This window comes from Schistocerca nitens, chromosome 1 (assembly GCF_023898315.1).
Source record: "Schistocerca nitens isolate TAMUIC-IGC-003100 chromosome 1, iqSchNite1.1, whole genome shotgun sequence".
In the NCBI taxonomy this organism is placed as follows: Eukaryota; Metazoa; Arthropoda; class Insecta; order Orthoptera; family Acrididae; genus Schistocerca; species Schistocerca nitens.
The window spans coordinates 524,458,611-524,478,607 of record NC_064614.1 but is presented as its reverse complement, the minus strand read 5'-3'; the positions used below and the strand labels follow the sequence as shown (position 1 = coordinate 524,478,607).

Below are 19,997 nucleotides of genomic sequence, written 5' to 3'. Positions count from 1 at the left end.
TGAACAAAGTGTGTTCAAAAATGGTTCCAAAGTGTCTCACAATTGAACAGAAGGAACGCCGAAGAATGATTTGTTCTGACATCCTGGAAAACATTGAAAGTGATCCCAACTTCTTACAAAATGTTATTACTTGCGATGAATCGTGGTTTTTTACTTACGATCCCGAAACTAAACGCCAATCGATGCATTGGAAAACTCCTGGTTCTCCACGACAAAAAAAGCACGAATGTCAAAATCGAAATTCAAGGCAATGATGATTGTTTTTTTTTTTGACATCAAAGGGATTGTGCACATTGATTGGGTACCAGAGGGACAAACAGTGAATCAGCATTACTACATTAGCGTCCTGGCTACCCTACGTGAGCGAGTACGGAGAAAACGGAACGGTTTGTGGAGAAAAAAGTCATGGATCCTTCACCAAGACAATGCCCCAGCTCACAGTGCGTTGTCAGTGAAGACGTTTTTGGCAAAACACAACATTCCCATCTTAGATCATCCACCCTACTCACCTGATTTGTCCCCCTGTGACTTTTTTCTTTTCCCTAAAGTCAAGTCAGCTTTGAAAGGAACTAGATTTGAGACTGTTGAAGCAGTAAAAGAAAAAGCGACGGAAGTAATGTATGGACTTACCGAAAATGATCTGCAGCATTGCTATGAACAGTGGAAAATTCGTATGGAGCGGTGTAGAGACCGAGGAGGAGAGTACATTGAAGGAGATAACATGAAATTGTAAATAATTGTAAATAAATGTTTTTTCCAGCATCAGTCCGGTTTTTTTCTAGCCGCACCTCGTATGTGCATATCGCTATCCCACGACTTCAGTTATTTCAGTGTACAGATTACCCTATTTTCAAAATTTTGAGTGTTTAGAAACTGTAAGGCGAGGTCATGTGACTGATTTGACGCTTCTCGTCGAGCCGGTAACAAGTAGAGGGAGCAAGCATATAGTCTGCTGGCGCGCTGCGGCTAACCTTTTCCCTCCAGAGGCGCCGGCTAGGGACGTGGGATTCGCAGGAGGCGGCAGCGGCGGCCGCTGCTCACGATGGAATCTGCAGCGCGGAGAAAGGCGAGGCGTGGCGAGGCGGTCTGCGAGTCGTCACGCGTGGCCCTGACTGCCGGCCGGTAATTAACGCGCGCGCTCCGTTTTAATTACCGCAGCCTAGCGTAGCGCAGCGCAGCCGCGGCCACAGGCGCACGTGCTCGGGGCCGCGGGTGAGCCGCCGGCGGCTCCTCCAGACCCGAGAGACTGCGCAGTGGCGGCGTGCGCTACCGCAGTATCTGCCCCACACTGATGGAGTTCAGTGCGAACCCATAAATAGCTGACGTGTGGCGCTCGTAATAAATACACGAGGCGTGTTTTTTTAAGTAAGGGCCGTTTGAACATAAGTACACAACGAAAGGTTATTTCAAAAAAGTAAATTTATTTTCAGAAAGTGCATACTTCACTCTATTTTTCGACATAGTTGCCAAGTTTATTCAAACACTTATAATATCTCTCAACCAATTTTAAAATACCCTCTTCATAAAAACTTGCCACCTGCTCCGATAACCAAGAGTTTACTGCCGCTTTCACGTCGCCGTCATCATTGTACCGGTTGCCACTGAGGTATTGTTTGAGATAGAGGAACAGATTGTAAGGTGTCAGGCAAATCCAGCACCTTCCATGAAAACCCTGACATGATAGCAAATCCGGCAGTATGTCACATAGCTCCGAATAAATCGTGACATTAAATTAACAAAAGTAATACGAGTAACGAGTGAGCAAATGGAATACCACAGACTAACACAAGAATGCCTAAATGCATGTCATACCCTCCGTCCGTGAAACAGACGCAGTTCCGATGGGAGAAACGAGAACAGAAGCCGAAAGCAGAGTCGTGTAAGCTAGAAGGCCCTACGATAAGGGACGGACACCCACATCGTCGGCCAACCGCCAAGACTACCCCCTAGCCCATGTTAAAAGATAGAGCCCCCCAGAAGAACAGTATAGATCTTACAATAACACTAAAAGGGCCACACCAGCTGCAAGTTTAAGCGTGAGACTATACTCGTCTCTGTTACGTTGCAAACATTAAAAACATTGCCCCACCACGAAAAGTATAACGTTTCTCATTGGATAGAGAGAATTTTTGTAGGCGGAGCTTAAGGTTAACATTGAGACCTTGATTGGTCAGTTGAAAACACAGCCAGATACCTTTTTCTTAAACCAACTTTGGTAAATTGTAGTAAAGAGAAATTCGAGAGAGAGTTGCTATCGAGATGGCGAGGTGTGTGGAGAGGCGCCGCCCGCCGCCCCCTGACGCTGACTAACGACCGAAAACGTAATGAACGCACGTGATGCCGCATAACAGTGCATAACGCTTCACTCAGAACTGCAGAAGTCTCATCTGTTACATCCCCTTTTTACGTAATACTAGTGTCGATCATCAATTAAATCTCATGGTGTTCACATTTTCTACATGAAGTTAAAATCTGAAACGCGATGATTTTTCTGTTATATAATTATTGAGAAGCCACATCAGCCACTGTAATTTACGACAAGTTAAATAAGTAATTACAGATAATTGAGGGTCACTGTAGACCATTTTTGATAGTTTTCTCTTTTATGAAACTCAATTTAAACCTAGATTATAGATGTGATATGGCATAGGTCATCCTTCGATCCATTACAGAACTTGGAAACCCATTCAGGGAATATTCGTTCACATTTTTGTTGAACGCAGTTGGTTTTTATCATCCTGTATTAAAATATTTCCTTTTATCAATAGTGCAATTTATAAACAATGTTTTGCGAGTAGAATAAAATTTCCAATGGTATACTTAACTGCTTTTTCGACGTTATTTTACCAGCTAACTAAAAATAGGAAAGCCTTGAACCCCTTCCACTAAATTTAGTTAGTATTAAGATTCTTTTACTGGGAGTGCAGTGGAGCTGACGCTGAAATCATTAAGTATTTGATTGTATCATCGCTAGTCTCACTGAACTCTTCTGAACTCTACATGTCTTGTGTGGTCTGGCGTCTCCTTACCAGCAACAGGTCCCAGGTTCAAACTAGTCAATTCCCTAATAAACACGCTCAGAGCGTCGTTGCGCGAAAGTGGTAGGGAGACACGACTTAGAACAAACAGACACCACGCAGAATGTTAGAAGATGGTAATCGCTCGGCGCAAGATCAGGACTGTAGGGTGGGTGGTCTAAAACTTCAAAGCCAAAACTGTACAATAAATCGCAGGTCTGACCTGGAGTGCGAGGTCTTGCATTGTCATGGAGAAGGACAATTCCCTTTGTCAGCACGACGCGTCTTTTGCTTTGAATCACTCTGCGTATGCTTCTGCACTGATAATGGTTCCTCGTTGCATGAAGTCCACCAACAAAACACCATGCCTATCCCAAAACACCGACGCCATGATTTTGCTCTGGGACAGAATCAGTTTGGCCTTCACCTTTACAGGCGAGTCTGTGTGTGTGTCTCCATTCCATGCTCTGTTGCTTCGATTCGGGCTTGATATGAGAAACCCATGTTTCGTCTCCAGTTACGATCTTACTCAAGAAGCCGTCACCTTCTTCGTGATAACGAGTCAAGAACTTCATCGCACACTCAAAACTTTGGTTTTTGTGGTCGTCTGTTAGGAGTTTCGGGAACCAACTGGAACACAGTTTCCTAAACTTTAGGTGTTCAGAAACAATGTTGTAAAGCACTGATTTCGACACGTCAGGAAATTCGTTTGAGACCCGTCAGTGTGAAGCGCCTGTTCTCACGAGTCCTCGCTTCAATTGAAGCCACCAAATCGTCTGTAATCAAAGAAGGGCGACCGGAGCGGTCCTCATCATGGACGTTGTCACGGCCATCTTTGAATTCTCGTACCCATTTACGCACTTTGCTTTCAGTCACAACAGTATCACCGTACACTTCGCAAATCTGTCGATGACTTTCTGCAGCAGACAGGCTCCCTGCTGACAAAAACCGTATCACTCAGCGAACCTCACACACGGCGGATTAGTTAATAGTCTTAAACATTTTGAAAGCACAGAGCAGAATGGTACAGGTTAGCTACAGAGCTGAAACTGAGCACAGTTGTTCCCGAGGCACGCCGGTACACGACGCACACGGTCGTTGCGGTATGCGCGCGAACTACTAGTGTGTACAACAAAACGGATCTTACTTAAAAAACACGCCTTGTACATTGTAGCGTCAAAGAAATTGGTATAGGCATGCATATTCAAATACAGAGATATGTAAACAGGTAGAATACGGCGCTGCGCTCGGCAACGCCTAAGACAACAAGCGTCTGGTGTAGTTGCTGGTTGGTTTGGGGAAGGAGACCAGACAGCGTGGTCATCGGTCTCATCGGAATAGGGAAGGATGGGGAAGGAAGTCGGCCGTGCCCTTTCAGAGGAACCATCCCGGCATTTGCCTGGAGTGATTTAGGGAAATCACGGAAAACCTAAATCAGGATGGCCGGACGCGGGATTGAACCGTCGTCCTTCCGAATGCGAGTCCAATGTCTAAGCACTGCGCTACCTCGCTCGGTGTCTGGTGTAGTGTTAGACCGGTTACTGCTGTTACAATGGCAGGTTATCAACATTTAAGAGAGTTTGGACGTGATGTTACAGTCGGCGCACGAGCGATAGGACGCAGCTCCTCCGAGGTAGCGACGAAGTGGGGATTTTCCCTTACCACCTTTTCACGAGTGTACAAGGAAACCGGTAAATCATCGCTGCGGTTGGATAAAGATCCTGCAAGAACTGGACCAACGACGGCTGAAGAAATTCGTTCAACGTGACATAAGTGCAATCCTTCCGCATATTGCTGCAGATTTCAATGCTGGGCCATCAACAAGTGTCAGCGTGCGAACCATTCAAAGAAAGATCATTGACATGGGCTTTCGAAGCCGAAGGTCTACTCGTGGATCCGTGATGACTGCACGACACAAACCTTTAAGCCTCATCTGGGCCCGTCAACACCGACATTGGACTGTTGATGACTGGAAACATGGTGCCTGGTGTCATTTCAAATTGTATCGAGTGGATGGATGTGAACAGGTATGGAGACATCCTATTGAATCCGTGGACCATGCATGTCATCATGGGACTGTTCAAACTGGTGAAGGCTCTGAACTGTGTGGAGGGATGTGCAGTTGGAGTGATACTGGACCCCTGAAACATCTAGATACAACTCTGCCAGGTGACATACGCGTAAGCATCCTGTCTGATCATCTGCATCCATTCATGTCCATTGTGCGTTCCGACGGACTTGGGCAATTTCTACAAGACAATGTGACACCCCACACGTCCAGAAATGCCACTACACAGTGGCTCCAGGATCACTCTTCTAAGTTTAAACACTTCCGCTGGCCACAAAATTCCCCAGACATGAACATTATTGAGCATATCTAGGATGCCTCGCAACGTGCCGTTCGGAAGAGATCTGAACCCTCTCGTACTCTTACGGATTTATGGACTACCTTGCCGGGTTCATGGTGTCAATTCCCTCTAGCACTACTTCATTCATTAGTTAAGTCCATGCCACGTTGTGTTGCGGCACTTCTGTGTGCTCGCGGGGTCCCTACACGATATTAGGCAGGTGTGCCAATTTATTTTGCTCTTCAGTGTAGGCATAGCCAAACCGAGTGCAGTGGCTGAGTTTCGCTTAAGATCAGAGAGGGCTAAGAATTCGCCACGCCGAGAGTTTACTGTCTCGCGTGCCTGACAGCGCACTACCCCCGCCGCCACACCACACTGTCTGTCTGGGAGGAGGGGGAAGAGGGAACTTGCGAAAGTGCTGCTTTTAAATGCCAATACAGTCACACTGCATAAGACCTCATTTGATATTTCATATTTCTCAACAATATTAATCAGAATAAAAAAAATTCAGTATTACTTAATTTTTTGGGCCCACTGAAGATGTAATATAATTATTATCTCGTACAAACTGTCGGCATACAGGCAGACGCAGACAATTTCGCAGGTTTTCGCACTCAGGTTGGCACATAATCGTGACTTATTTCGTTTCGTTAATCGGAAAAACTCTTTCACACACATTTTGATCGAAATATTTTATCACGTTATATGGATGTGGGAGCTCTTCCTGAGAAAAACAACAGCGAGCTCGTGGACAGTTTTAACATAAAAGAATTTGTATTTTAAATGGGATTACACAGCAGGGATGCTTTTAAATGAAACGTCAAACGGTCTAGGAAATAGATGAAAGTCTAGCAGTGTTCTTATAAAGTTTAGAAAACTATGCTTGTAGTTCTTCCAAGCCCACAATGTCGCTTTCAAACCTCGCACTCTAACGCCAGTGAACTTAGGGAAATTGACAATGTTTTTTATCAGAATTTGATCCTTCCACGACGCCACTTTCGATTTAAATTCACCCCCATCAAATGTGAAATAAGTTGTTCTCACCTCGCTGTGTCTTGCTGTGGCCACTGTGCAATCAACTCCACTTAAAATGGGAGGTCTGCAGTCCATTCCATATAGTCTAAGTTTCATTCCTGCTTTACTTTTTCCTTCATATATTCAACAGTGGCAGGTTTTAAATCGAAAAATCAATTCAGGCATACTCGTTAATTTAACCAAAATACAGGGTGATTCAAAAAGAATACCACAACTTTAAAAATGTGTATTTAATGAAAGAAACATAATATAACTTTCTGTTATACATCATTACAAAGAGTATTTAAAAAGGTTTTTTTTCACTCAAAGACAAGTTCAGAGATGTTCAATATGGCCCCCTCCAGACACACGAGCAATATCAACCCGATACTCCAACTCGTTCCACACTCTCTGTAGCATATCAGGCGTAACAGTTTGGATAGCTGCTGTTATTTCTCGTTTCAAATCATCAATGGTGGCTGGGAGAGGTGGCCGAAACACCATATCCTTAACATACCCCCACAAGAAAAAATCGCAGGGGGTAAGATCAGGGCTTCTTGGAGGCCAGTGATGAAGTGCTCTGTCACGGGCTGCCTGGCGGCCGATCCATCGCCTCGGGTAGTTGACGTTCAGGTAGTTACGGACAGATAAGTGCCAATGTGGACTCTCCATACAGTTGATTGTGGAATTTGCAGCTCTCTGCTAGCTCTGCGAGTCGATTTTCCTGGGCTGCGAACAAATGCTTGCTGGATGCGTGCTACATTTTCATCACTCGTTCTCGGCCGTCCAGAACTTTTCCCTTTGCACAAACACCCACTCTCTGTACACTGTTTATACCAACGTTTAATACACCACCTATCAGGAGGTTTAACACCATACTTCGTTCGAAATGCACGCTGAACAACTGTCGTCGATTCACTTCTGCCGTACTCAATAACACAAAAAGCTCTCTGTTGAGCGGTCGCCATCTTAGCATCAACTGACGCTGACGCCTAGTCAACAGCGCCTCAAGCGAACAAATGTACAACTAAATGAAACTTTATAGCTCCCTTAATTCGCCGACAGATAGTGCTTAGCTCTGCCTTTTGTCGTTGCAGAGTTTTAAATTCGTAAAGTTGTGGTATTCTTTTTGAATCACCCTGTACTTTGCAGTAATATATAAATTCTCTACACCGGTACTCTTAGTTGAGTTCCATCAAAAAGTGTTGCAGCTGAGAATGGAATAACGCATGCAATTTCAGAGAATTTACTGTTCATACCCCCAGTTTCATCATGTGCTCCATGAATGAAAATTTAGCATAAAGTGCTTCTTGATGTGCAGAACAATGAATCCCATCTGTTGTTGGTTGTAATTTTTTGTTCTTTCATCGTCAACTAAATCTATTAATTTCTCTCTGCATTGTTTTGCAATGTCATTCCACAAGAAACCTGTGGTACCCATCGATTATGCGACTGTATAATTTTATCGTATAATGGATAAAGAAAATTCTTATCCTCATTTTCTCATTCAGTTTGAAGGCTTGTGACGATAGATCGCGCTAGACTGCCTCTTTTTGTGCAAACAGCCACTGGATCTGCGCGAACTTCCTTTTTTCCCACGAACAAGTACGGTAGCGAAAGGTAAACAGCGTAGACATCACGATTCTGCCGAACTGATGAAAGTGTGTCGACCGAAAAATGCCGTACTGCAGTGCTAAATTAAATGTCGCGGAATACCAAGTACTTCCGAGAATTACCTACCAAAGCGAAGACAGGGCGAGCCTAGGTCCGCATACGCCCCGTACATCGTGCTTGCGTGCAGTTTGGTGCGCTGTGGTTAACAATGCTTTAGCTAGCTTAGTGCATGGAAGGCAGAATAATTTTTTATCAAACACGGGTCCGCACATGTCCGCGAGAAGTACTGGCCTCGTGGGGAAAAGGGTGTTATCCTCGTCATGACGTACGACCAGGTTACGGAGGCGATGTGTTCACTGGTATTGACTTTTCGGGTTTGGGCAAAAAAATTTTTGCAGTAATAATTACCTGAGGTCAAAAGCTCAAGCCGATGCGGATGTCAGCCGCTTTATCTGCGGATATGGAGAATAATAATTGCAACATTTCATTTCCGTGCCGCCCCTGTGTCCTCGTCCTGTTCACAATTGTGGATGGTAGAGTCGGCTTCTGGTATCCACGAGAAAGGGGGCGTTGTTCGGCTTGGAGATGGTAAGCTGGTCTCTGCATAACCTTTCTAAATGGGTGGTGGCCAAGGCATACGAGGTTAATTTTAGGGCTTGTGACTTTCCCAAAATAGTATGTTGCAATACTACACTGGTCTTGCGGTTTGGTTTGAAAGAATACAGGCGATTGTAAGTTAACACACTGACAGCAGTCACTTTAACTTGTAAGCTTTCCACTTGTCTAACTGCCTTCTGCCAGTGGTTGTTGTTGCTAGCCTGCAATGGAGGTTATCACTTTTACCAGAATGTTAAATAAAACTTGAATGCTGAGAAAAATTAATGAAACTGTGGCCCTACCATTATTATAGTCAACTATTGATGGGTGATTAATGTATATAGATGGGATTAATCTTTTATAGAAATGGCAAGAGTTTATTAATCATAAAATAGGAAAAACAACACAAGCTAAGCGAGATGACAAATAAATCATGAACTGTTGGCAACGTAAGTAGAAGCAACAAATAATTAGCACTCCACTGGGTGGCGTTTGGTTGGCTCAAAACATGGATAACGCAATCTGAAATTATCTAACGTTGAATAAACTCTGATGGATTTATTCGACACAGAAGTTATACTGCGTTGGTGCAGTTGAGAACAAGTGGCCAGACTGTGATTCTGTTTGCCCTAACAAGCTGTTCTACATCTCTTTTTCGATGTGTAGCGCCGTCTCATGTGACAATCGTGGTGCAAGCGTCTGCAGAGTAACGGTATGCAGTGCCTATAATTCATAATCGCGGGCACGAAATAGTCCTGGGCAGTTATCTATTAGACGGATCGCAATTACTCTCTAATTATCTGGAATCTCTCTAATAATCTGAAACCTCGGCAGATTGCAGTGTGTGACATTCCAGTTCGCCGGTCGTACCTTGGACCAGTTTGCCTCACGTATGTGGTAGTGTGCACAAGGAGATCAAAAGTCAAGATGGTAGACTTTATCCAAGTAAGATTGTCCTCGATACAGCGCATTGTCTGTACAGCTAAGACCTCATCACAGGTTCACCATTCAAGACCAGTGCCAGTGCGAATTCACGCTCAGGACGAGTGTCCCAAGTGTAAGCCACTCATAACAAGAATCAAGACCGGAATCCCCTGTCCAGACCAGAGTCTGAATCAGAAGCCCGAGTTTTTCCACTCGTCCCCTTCCATCAAAACTTGGTAAGCTTCATAGCTAGACCAACGCAACTCCCCTACACGGGTTTCATGCCAATCACAAGACTCCATGAGCGCCACGTCTCCCCTCTAGCTCACTTGATCTACCTCCCAGCCAATCCTAACCAAATAATGATATTCTTTTCCCTGTTGGAGAAGCAGCCAATCCCTGACTCGTAAATTTCCATAAGGGAGGAGAAGACATATTCCTGAATTGTGTTTCCCATGCCACTTCAGGCAGCGTGTTTTGAGAGTTTTCATTTGGGCCTAAATTGAACAAAACATTTATCACAGAGGTCATTATATTGACGGGACGAACGTCACAGCATGTCCGACCAGGGGTCTCGGCTAAACTAAGAGAAGTGCTTTTGTGTCCTAACATAGACCATTTCAGAGCCACGATAAATGTTACGTTCCGCTCTAAAATTCTTCTAATGCCCGAAGCTTCCCAAAAAGCTTGGCAGGCAGATGGACAATACCACCTGGATGGCTCCATAGCGCCCAGTCCAAGGCGAAATTGGAAACTCGCGGATTTTTATGAATACCAGGGCTTTACACAATGGGTGTTTAGAACTCTGTCGAAGTTCCTTGGCTGCGTGCCCCACTTTCTCTCCTGCACCCCTGTCCCTGCCACAGCCAGAAACGCCAGCAGGTATATGCATGTAGGCAGGCAGCATTTCGCCTCTTCGACGAAAATCCTTGTCTGAACACCAATGCAAGAAATTCTTGGGACTACCATTCTGTCCCCTGTAAGTCCTTTGAGATGTTCCTCTTCCTAACAGCTGCACGGATTTTCTATTAAAGAACCAAACCACCTGCATGTTCTCAACTCCAGAAGATGTTATTCGAAGGAGAGCAGCCATAAAGATCCCACGTGCATCAACAGTGTACGTGCTCCCATCAAAGCATGCTCATGTTGATGACTTTTGAAACGTCCCCTTTAAATAATAGTACAAGATTGTGCTTAAACTGACACACAATATTTCGTTAGCGCAACGCAATCTCACTTTCAATAATCCCTACAAAAGAATGGGCCCTGACTAACATTAAACTATACCTTTCACAAATCACTTACCTCACAAAAATCTTCGCTACTCAAGCTACTGCAATACAGCAAGCGCCACTACTGCCAGCTAAATAAAAGATTCAAAGTACTGAAGGCACTAACTACTGATAGGCATAGTTAGCAAATGAAAGATTTTGATAGAGAACAACCAATGTATTTACCTCAATAGTCATAATATATATAGCAGTTCATGACAAATTTCAAAACTCCGCCATCTCTCTCTCCCCACATCCACCACTGCTGGCGGCTCACCTCCAACTGCGCAACGCTACGCGCTGTTCACAGCCAGCTGCCTAACACTACAATGGCGAGTATTACAACAATGCAAAGCAGCCACAGACTGCACACAGCACAGCCAGTGATTTTCATACAGAGGTGGCGTTACCAATAAAAAAACCTAAACAGCCTACTTACATAGCCCCCATGCTCCCCACAAAAAATTTTACAAATTGTTTTGGGCACTGGGCAATACATATTTGTTAAAATTTTTCATAATCGTAATTACAATAACAAAGAAATCAAATGCACACACTTATTGATACTATGCTGGTCAAAAGCTAAAATTTTCTCACAGTCCATAAAGGTAGTCCTGATCATTCATCATAATAGTAATTACAGTTTTTTTTACAAAGTCTCATTAGTAAAAGAAATTGTGGATTTCCATGCAGTCTTGAAGAAGTAGTGTTGTCCTTCCAACGGAAAGACAGTGCTGACTCTTGATATGCTGACAGGTAATGGGCCACAACAGAGCAAACCCACAGCGGAGTCAATCGAAGTTTTGAAGAATATCGTTTGGTAGGTCATCACAGAGCAGACCCACTGTAGTCCCGGTAGAGATTACGGTATTGGTGGGCCACCAGAGGCGCAGACCCACTGCAGTCCTTGTAGAAATAATGGTACTGGTGGGTCATCAAAGATGCAGATCCACTGTAGTCCTTGTAGAGATTACGGTACTGGTGGGCCACCAGAGGTGCAGACCCACTGCAGTCCTTGTAGAGATGGCCAGCAGCCATCTGTTGTAACTGTGCAGGTGCACAATCACCATTGAAGAGTCTTGCAGATAATATAGCAAGTCCATAACCATCACTTGTGCACTCACAAAGTTTTTGGAATTGTCCTTAGAACCAGCAATGCTGTTATCCAGTCCCTTGCTGAATTATTAACACACGTGCAAACACTAACAGTCCCCACTTCTCACATATTGTCCATATACTATGACCAACAGAAACGTGTGCAGTGAAATGTAACTTACAAGTTAATAATATGATGAACTGGTATCAATTACAATTTTATAACATAATAATACAATAACAAAGGTGCAAAATACATCATTAGAGAACATAACAAGACAGATAACATTTGCGGTAATGCAGGCTTTACAAAAGAATAGAAATAAACATATACATCAGTGTTTACAGGAATTATGACATAAGTAAATAAATGAAATAATGTGAATAGTTCTTGAAACATTAATTTCACACATGATCATTAAAACAAAACAGAATAAATAATGTCTAAACATCTTTACAAAGAAAGTAACATAGTATTTGAAAAACTCTACAACAGAAAAAACACAAATATACAAGAGTACACAAACACATAGCAGAATAACACAGGGGGAAAGGACAGGGTTTGTTTTCAATATAACATTTGGTACTGCAGTATTTTGCGAACAAAACCTTTTTTGTTCTTGGAGATCTCCCTTCATTCATCATTATTCCCAAAAAGTCCTATCTATACCTCCTTTTTGTATTCCAACCATATTTCTTTCAAAATAATTATGGCTCATTGTACAATACTCATTTTGGCCCATAACGTTTTCATATAACTTCTCAATGCATTTCTTCCAATTTATCACAACTCATTCTCGCATATAACCTACCCCATCTTAAGCTAACTTAAATCTACTGAGCTCAGATGCTAAACTAAGGGACGAGGCAATGCAGCAGCACAAAACAATTAACACAAACAGCAATAAAAAAAATGCAGATTTGCGAAGCAAGCAGCATTATAGAAATTAGCAAAACAATTGCAATATTACAACTAATATAAGGCAATGTGCAGCAAACAAGAAAAATAAATCAGTAGTAAAACTAGCTTAACAGAGTAATACAAAGTGAAATTTAGTAGCACTATGCATGGCAAACAGCAGCAGCATCTAAACATGACAAAGCTCAAGCAGAAAAAATAGTACACTAAAGACAACAATGCAGATAAGGGAAATGTCTGTTCACATCTTAATGTCTATGTAATTAAAGTGGTGCACCACAAAAACTTATTCTATGAAATAAATTACCAAGTATTGTAAAGAAAATTATGTATGCAGTTCCTGTGAAGGGAAATGTCTTTTTGTGCGCCCTCATTTTTTGGAAATATATCACAAAACTATTATTTACTGGATCTGTAGACAGAAAATATTTATATTAGTACATCTATAAAATTTTATTTTAACCAATGCTACAGTGCAGCTAGAAACTAGATATTAAACAAAATAGGCAAAGCAAGACGTGAAACGTCATTCACTAGCCATATGGCATTTCATAGTGCAGTAAACAATCTTTCAACTAGAAAGACAATAGATGTGAAATGTTTCTCATCATTTCATTTCAGTAAATATCATAAATTAAGAGCTCCACAGTGTAATCATATGTTTTCAAGTTCGACCGTGTCGTTTTTGCGATGCTTTCTACAAAGGAACGTCAATAGCGAGGATAATGGCCTCCCCTTTTTTTTTCTACCTGTGCTTCTGGCACACACTAATGGCTTTTTCTCCAGGCGTCTGACACAGCTGGGTGCCCGCAACACATTACGTGCAGGTGGTCACTTAACTTTCGTACGGAAATATTTACGACAGCAGTTTCCGCTACAGTGGCAGTCTCATACAAAAAATTGCAGAGGTCGAGAATTTGCGTTGCAAATGTGTAGATACAAAATCTTATGAATATAACAGTGTCCAAAAAATTTTCGCCGGCATTGTGATACATTCACGCATTTACACACATTTCATAACTCTTAAAGTATGATTCTTGGTTTCCAACATCCTTTTTCACAAGTCAGAGTCCCTCATTATTCCTTACCTTATTACACATATACATATTCATCGACACGTCTTCAATATTTCATCATAATAACTACATAGCATAATCAGATTCCTTACATAGCATCAGCTTATTGATCATAAACATACCTCAGCAGCATAATACACATCGTCATCGTAAAAATAACATCATAACACCTCAGTCAAATCTCAAAATCGTCGTAGCTTTCTAATTTCAAAACCTAAAAAAAAACTCTCTGCTCATTTCAATAGTGTCATCTACCTCAAACGTACCTTAAAAATCATGATCCCATACCAAATACATCATTCAAAGCTCTCATAGTATCACAATGTTTCTGAAAAAATATGAACAGTTCACAAAGTACAAACAACATACAATTTCGTAAGTGTGAAGTTATCCAACGGTGTAATTACGTAAATATCTGTCACTGCCATAGTAAAAAGAATGTTTGTTTCTCTGTTAAATAATCAGATAGCTGTGTAATTCTGTGTTAGAGAAATATGGTACCGATGTGTAAAGTTGTATAAGCAAATACCATATTAGCTAGGGCTCCTTGTGCTTGCCAAACACACGGTACACAAAGTAGGCATGTACCCCCCTGAGGATTAATGTAATTATACCCTCAGGTGTTACAGATTACAGCAATGGAATGAAATGTATCACGGAAAACCCTTGTATCAGTGCACTTCAAATATCTTAAAAAAAAATAAATGTTTTAAGTGCCAAATTAATCACTCAAATGCGTGTACTGTAGTGCTAAACTGTGTGTCATGTTGTAAGATAATCTCTGTGGAAGTCTCGTAGTTATCGTCTTCCGAAAGCTAAGTTCTGCAGAAATCAATGTACTTACCTCATGATAAACAAAAGTGAAATGCTTTGTGTATAGATATCGTAGTTATTACGCTTATTGTTGTGATGAAGAAAGTACTGTACCGTAACGTATTGTTGTGCTACGGAAAAGGCTGTCTCATTGTAGCTATACCACAAAAGTTACTACTAAAACATGTTTTACTTTCCAGAATAAAACAGAAAACTGTGCAGATATAAAACAGAAACACTGCAAAAGCAACATTGTAAACTGTCACTCCTTAGTAGAGTCGTGATAAAATCGTGTAGCTGTCACATAAACTAACCACTGTGTCATCTGGTATCTCACGGAAAGTACTTCAAATCCAGAATGTATTTTCAAGTAAACCAAAATGTTGCATTAAAATCTCATTAGCAGTATCAGTATGTGTCCTAACTATGTAAGCCTGATAGTCGTTATGTAATCGTGCAACTAACAAGCAAGAATGTACAAATACAACACTGTGTAGTCTGTTCACTATAACAATGCATTCGTAATTTCTGTTTAAAAATGTTCCCTAGGTTCTAGGCTGGATATTTAACTTCAAACATTGTTGCATGTTAACAGTTTCTTAAGTCTGACAAAGCATACTAGAAAAGTGAAGTGAAAAGTTATATGGCAAAGACAAAGTTAAAAAGCAGATTATCTTTCAATAAACGGTTTTACATGTGAAATGTGGTGTAAACCTTTACTCTTCCTAGTACGCAGAGTTTCAACTTCAACGCAATTATCATGTGGTATACGTCGGATTCTGTAAGGTCCATTGTAAACTAGAAAGAATTTGTGACTCAAGTGTTTCTTCTTATGTGACAATGAATGAGATTTAATGAGAACTTTCTGACCAATATATAATTTCTTTGCATTTGCTTTACCGTGTAGTTTTCTCCTTTTGTCTGCTGCAGATTTTATATTTTTAATAGCCAAATCAATTATGTCTTTGTGTCGAAGTTTACGTGTATTCGGGAAAGGTACAAGCTCTCTGATTCTGTTCGGTGGTTTTTCATTCTTCAGTACAAGAGTAGGTGGTAAAGCAGTGGAGTCATGAGGCATTTCATTCAGCACGTTTTGAAATAAGTGTAAATATCTGTCCCAATGCTGATGCTTTCTGTGACAATAAAGTCTGCAAAGCTTATTGATTTCTTTCATAATCCGTTCAGACGGGTTACAATGTGCTGAGTACAATGAAATAAAAACAGGTTTGATTTTATGGTTCCGAAGCATCCGTGACCAAACAGCAGATCTGAATTGCGGTCCGTTATCTGAAATGACTTTAGCAACATGGCCAACTTCACGTAAGAAATTTTTAACAAAGGCGTAGGATACAGACCGTCCAGTGGCTTTGCGTAACGGAGTGAAAGAAACAAATTTTGAAGTAAGTTCAACAGCGACTAGGACGGTACGAAAATCCATTCGATGTTCTGACAAGGGGTCCCAAGAGATCAACAGCAGCAAATTCTTTTAATTTAGAAGGAATGATAGGAAACAATGGAGCACGATGTGAGATAGTAGATGGTTTCGCCTTTTGACAAAGTTTACAAATAGACAGGGCTCTTCGAATTCTCTTTTCCATATTGTTAAAATAACAAGTCGTTCGAAGAATATGATAACATTTTCGTGGACCAGAATGTGCGTAGCTGAAATGAATGTACCAAATGAGCTTATTAACAAAATCGTCAGGAATGCAAAGTACCCATAGCTTGTCATCAACAGTGCAGCGTTTGAACAGTATGTTGTTTCTAACCAGATAATAATGCCGAATCTGTGTGTGTGTCTTTTCATGCCATTTGCTTTTGATGTCTTTCCAAATCGGATCTTTATCTTGTTCATGAGCAATGTCCTTTAAAGATGTGGTGATGAAGTTTTCAAAGGCGACTTTCTGAATGTAAAGAATACTGAAATTTTTCTCGAGATTGCCTTCTGTGTTACTTTTCTCAAGCCCAGCCGGTGCGCGTGACAGTGCGTCCGCAACAATGTTCTCCTTGCCGGGAATGTAGACTATTGTGAAGCGGAATTCTAGCAGAAACAATGCCCAACGTTTTAACCTGTCATGATTTAATTTTGAAGACATAAGAAATTGTAATGCACGATGATCACTGTATACCTTTACGTGCTTACTAGAAAGAAAGAAACGGAATTTGTTAAATGCCCAAACGATAGCCAAAGCTTCTAATTCAGTAACGGAATAACTTTTTTCAGATTTTGTTAGCACTCGGCTAGCAAAAGCAATGGTTTTCTGAACAGTAGTGTCATTTTCTATGGTTTCTTGAAATAAATGGGCACCAAGTCCGACTTTAGAAGAATCCGTGCTAAGGCAGAAATCTTGTGACAGATCTGGATGAGCTAGTATTGGCGCGTTAAGTAGCGATTCTTTCAAAGAATTGAATTCCAACTGTGCTTGTTCGTCCCAGTCCCAAATAGTGTTTTTTCCAGTGAGAGAACAAAGTTTTGGTGTAACAAGAATTTGCATATTCAGAAAACGACGGTAAAAATTTGCGAGACCTAGAAAACTGCGGACTTGTTTTTTTGTGGATGGAACTGGAATGGCTCTGATTGCTTCTAACTTTTCAGGATCCGGCTGAATGCCTTCAGAAGAAATAATATGTCCCAAAAACCTCACCTTTGACCTACCGAATTCAGACTTTTCCAAGTTAACTGTAATTCCAGATTCTGCAAAAATATGTAACACGCTGTTGAGGTTGCGATTGTGTTGTTCCCATGAGGCTTCTGCTATCAGAATATCGTCCACATATAAGGTGATGTGACGTTTTCAGAACTCAGGTAATTTAGCCCGCGAATGAATGCTGCCGAAGAAATGTTCAAACCAAAAGGAAGTTTCCGAAACTGATAACAAACGCCGAAACAAAGGAAATCTGTGTATTTTCTACATTCTGGATGAAGTTCGATGTGATAAAAGCTGGATCTGAGATCAATAGAAGACAACACTTTTACGCCATTAAAATTTTGAAGAAGTTCTTCCAACGTTTGCGTCCCGTCTGTTTCAGGAATAATGATAGTATTGATTTGTCTCGAATCTAAGACAAGTCTGATCGATCCATTTTTCTTCTCAATAACATGTAACGGATTGTTGTATGAGCTTACTGCAGGCTCAATAATGCCCTCGTCAAGCATAGATTGTATTTCTGTTCTAACACGGTCCCTATAATGTGCTGGAATTACGTATGGTCTAACACAAAATTTAGTATGCTCACGAACACGAAATTGGTATTGAAATCCCTTGATTGTTCCTGTTTTGTGAGTAAAAATTGTGGAATGTGCTTGTAAAATCTCAAAAAGGTCCTGCCTATCAGTGTCATTACAATTCTCAATTGTTTGAATTTTATTCTGAATTAACTCATTAATTTCAAATATGCCGTCGATATCATCCCTGTCAGTACTTGCAGAGCGATTGTTAGTGTCTAGTTCCGTAGAAAATTCCGAACTGTTGTCTAACAGAAGGTAAAGCCGATTAATTTCCTCGTCATGGTTTGAGAGACAATCTTCAAATTTCAAAGCTATTGACTTACCTTCCTTCTCTAAACTTATTTCAGCATCGTGAAAGTTTAAGATTGCTTTGTATTCATTCAAAAAGTCTACTCCCAATATAATTTCCGTCGACAATAATGGAACAATGAAAAAGTTCATAGAGAAGCTGTGGCTTTGACAAAAGAATTCTAAGTTGGTTTGTTGGCATACATCTACACTTTTTCCAAAGATTGCACCTTGTAATTTAATCTTACGTAACGGAAGTGTGGGGCAATCGTTCGATTTGTTGCATTTGCTAAAAGCTGTTTCACTAATTACTGAAATGGGACTGCCAGAGTCAAGTACTGCCGTAAATTTTACGTCATTTACAGTAATGTGAATCACAGGATATGCAATGTTGTTATGTTTTATGTCGTGTTCCTGGAGTAAGATGTCCCTAATGTCTTCCATTTTTACGTAATTACTAGCTACGGCAGCTGCGTCGTCAGTTTCATAAGTACGTTTTGTGGCTGCCAGCGGTATGAGTCATTGCCTATTGTCTCTTTGTTGGCGCGCGTCGTTACTGCGATTAGGAGACCTAACTTCTACAAATTCGCCTTGCCGAGAGGGCCCAGCTCTGTTTGAATCCCGCCAGTTCTGATGCAATTCAGGTCTGTCGTTACGATCATATCGTCTGTCGTCATGTCGATAGATTCCATAGTTTCTTTCTTGTCGGTCACGTGGTGGAGTATTTCTCCTTGAATCGTAACTGCGCGCTGGACCGTTGCGTCTAACGTTATTCTGTCTCCCGTAATAATAATTGTTTTGGTTCCCATATTGTCTGTTTCTCTGATTGTCTCTGTGATAGTCATTACCGCGGAGAGGTGATCTTTCCCTGTAATTATTACTACTCTGCCAACGGTTGTCATACGGGTGGTGTCTGTTTCGGTCACGATTTACGTTGAAAGAATAGCCTTGTCGTATATTATTTCTGTCATCGCGGAATTGTGACGGATGTGATCTGTAATTGTTGTGCTCCTGATTCCGCGTTCCCCGATTGTCAGTGTCAATTTCCAGTTCTTGTAACAGTCCCTGAAAATCTTCAATGTCGTCTTTGCAACGTCCTGCCAAAATAATATGTCGTAAATGTTCAGGCAGTTTGATTAAGCAAATGCGGATGAGTTCTGAGGGGCTGTATGGGTTTGACAGGTACTGATTCTTGTGCAACATGTCTTCAAAATATTTCACAAGACTGGAAAATTCAGATTGTTCGAAATGTTTCATCATTATGATGCTATGTTTTACTCGGTCTTGTGTAGCTTGAGACCAATATGCTGAGAGGAAGGCATGATAAAAATCTCCTTCATTGTGGCAATCGTGAATGACCGATCGCATTCTTACAGCTGGTTCATTCTCCAAGTAGCCACACATAAATTCTAACCTGTGCTCCAATGACCAGTTGGGAGGAAAACAATGAGAGAATTGATGGAGCCACGCTTGTGGATGAATGTCGTTGGCAGAATTCTTAAATGTTTTGAATTTACGTGTAGTAATGAACAGCTTATAGTCAAAATCATCGTGTCGGCAAGTAGCTTATCTGTCATTGTTACGTCGTGTCGGCGGTTCCATCTCAAAATTCGGTGCACCTTGGCAATTTCTTTCAAAATTTTCGAAGTGTCCTGTGTTATTATCTTGTGGGTGTTCCGTATTTCTAAGTCCCTCTTCCCGTGTTGGGGCGCGAGTGTCCTCTGAAATATGTAATTCTTGTATTACCTGTGTCAGCTGATCTTGTACTTCCCGGATTTCTCTTTGGTGTTGC

The 19,997-nt window shown here is 41.4% G+C and overlaps 1 protein-coding gene across 1 annotated transcript in view; it reads right to left on the bottom strand.

Moving 5' to 3' along the window:
• Window positions 1–1,149: 1,149 nt before the first annotated feature.
• LOC126258947 (translation initiation factor IF-2-like) overlaps window positions 1,150–19,997 on the bottom strand; it is a 179,145-nt gene continuing 160,297 nt past the window's right edge. Inside the window, exon 3 of the mRNA XM_049955686.1 lies at window positions 1,150–1,246. Within this exon, the coding sequence (XP_049811643.1) occupies window positions 1,150–1,246 (97 nt within the window). The remainder of the gene's footprint in view (window positions 1,247–19,997) is intronic.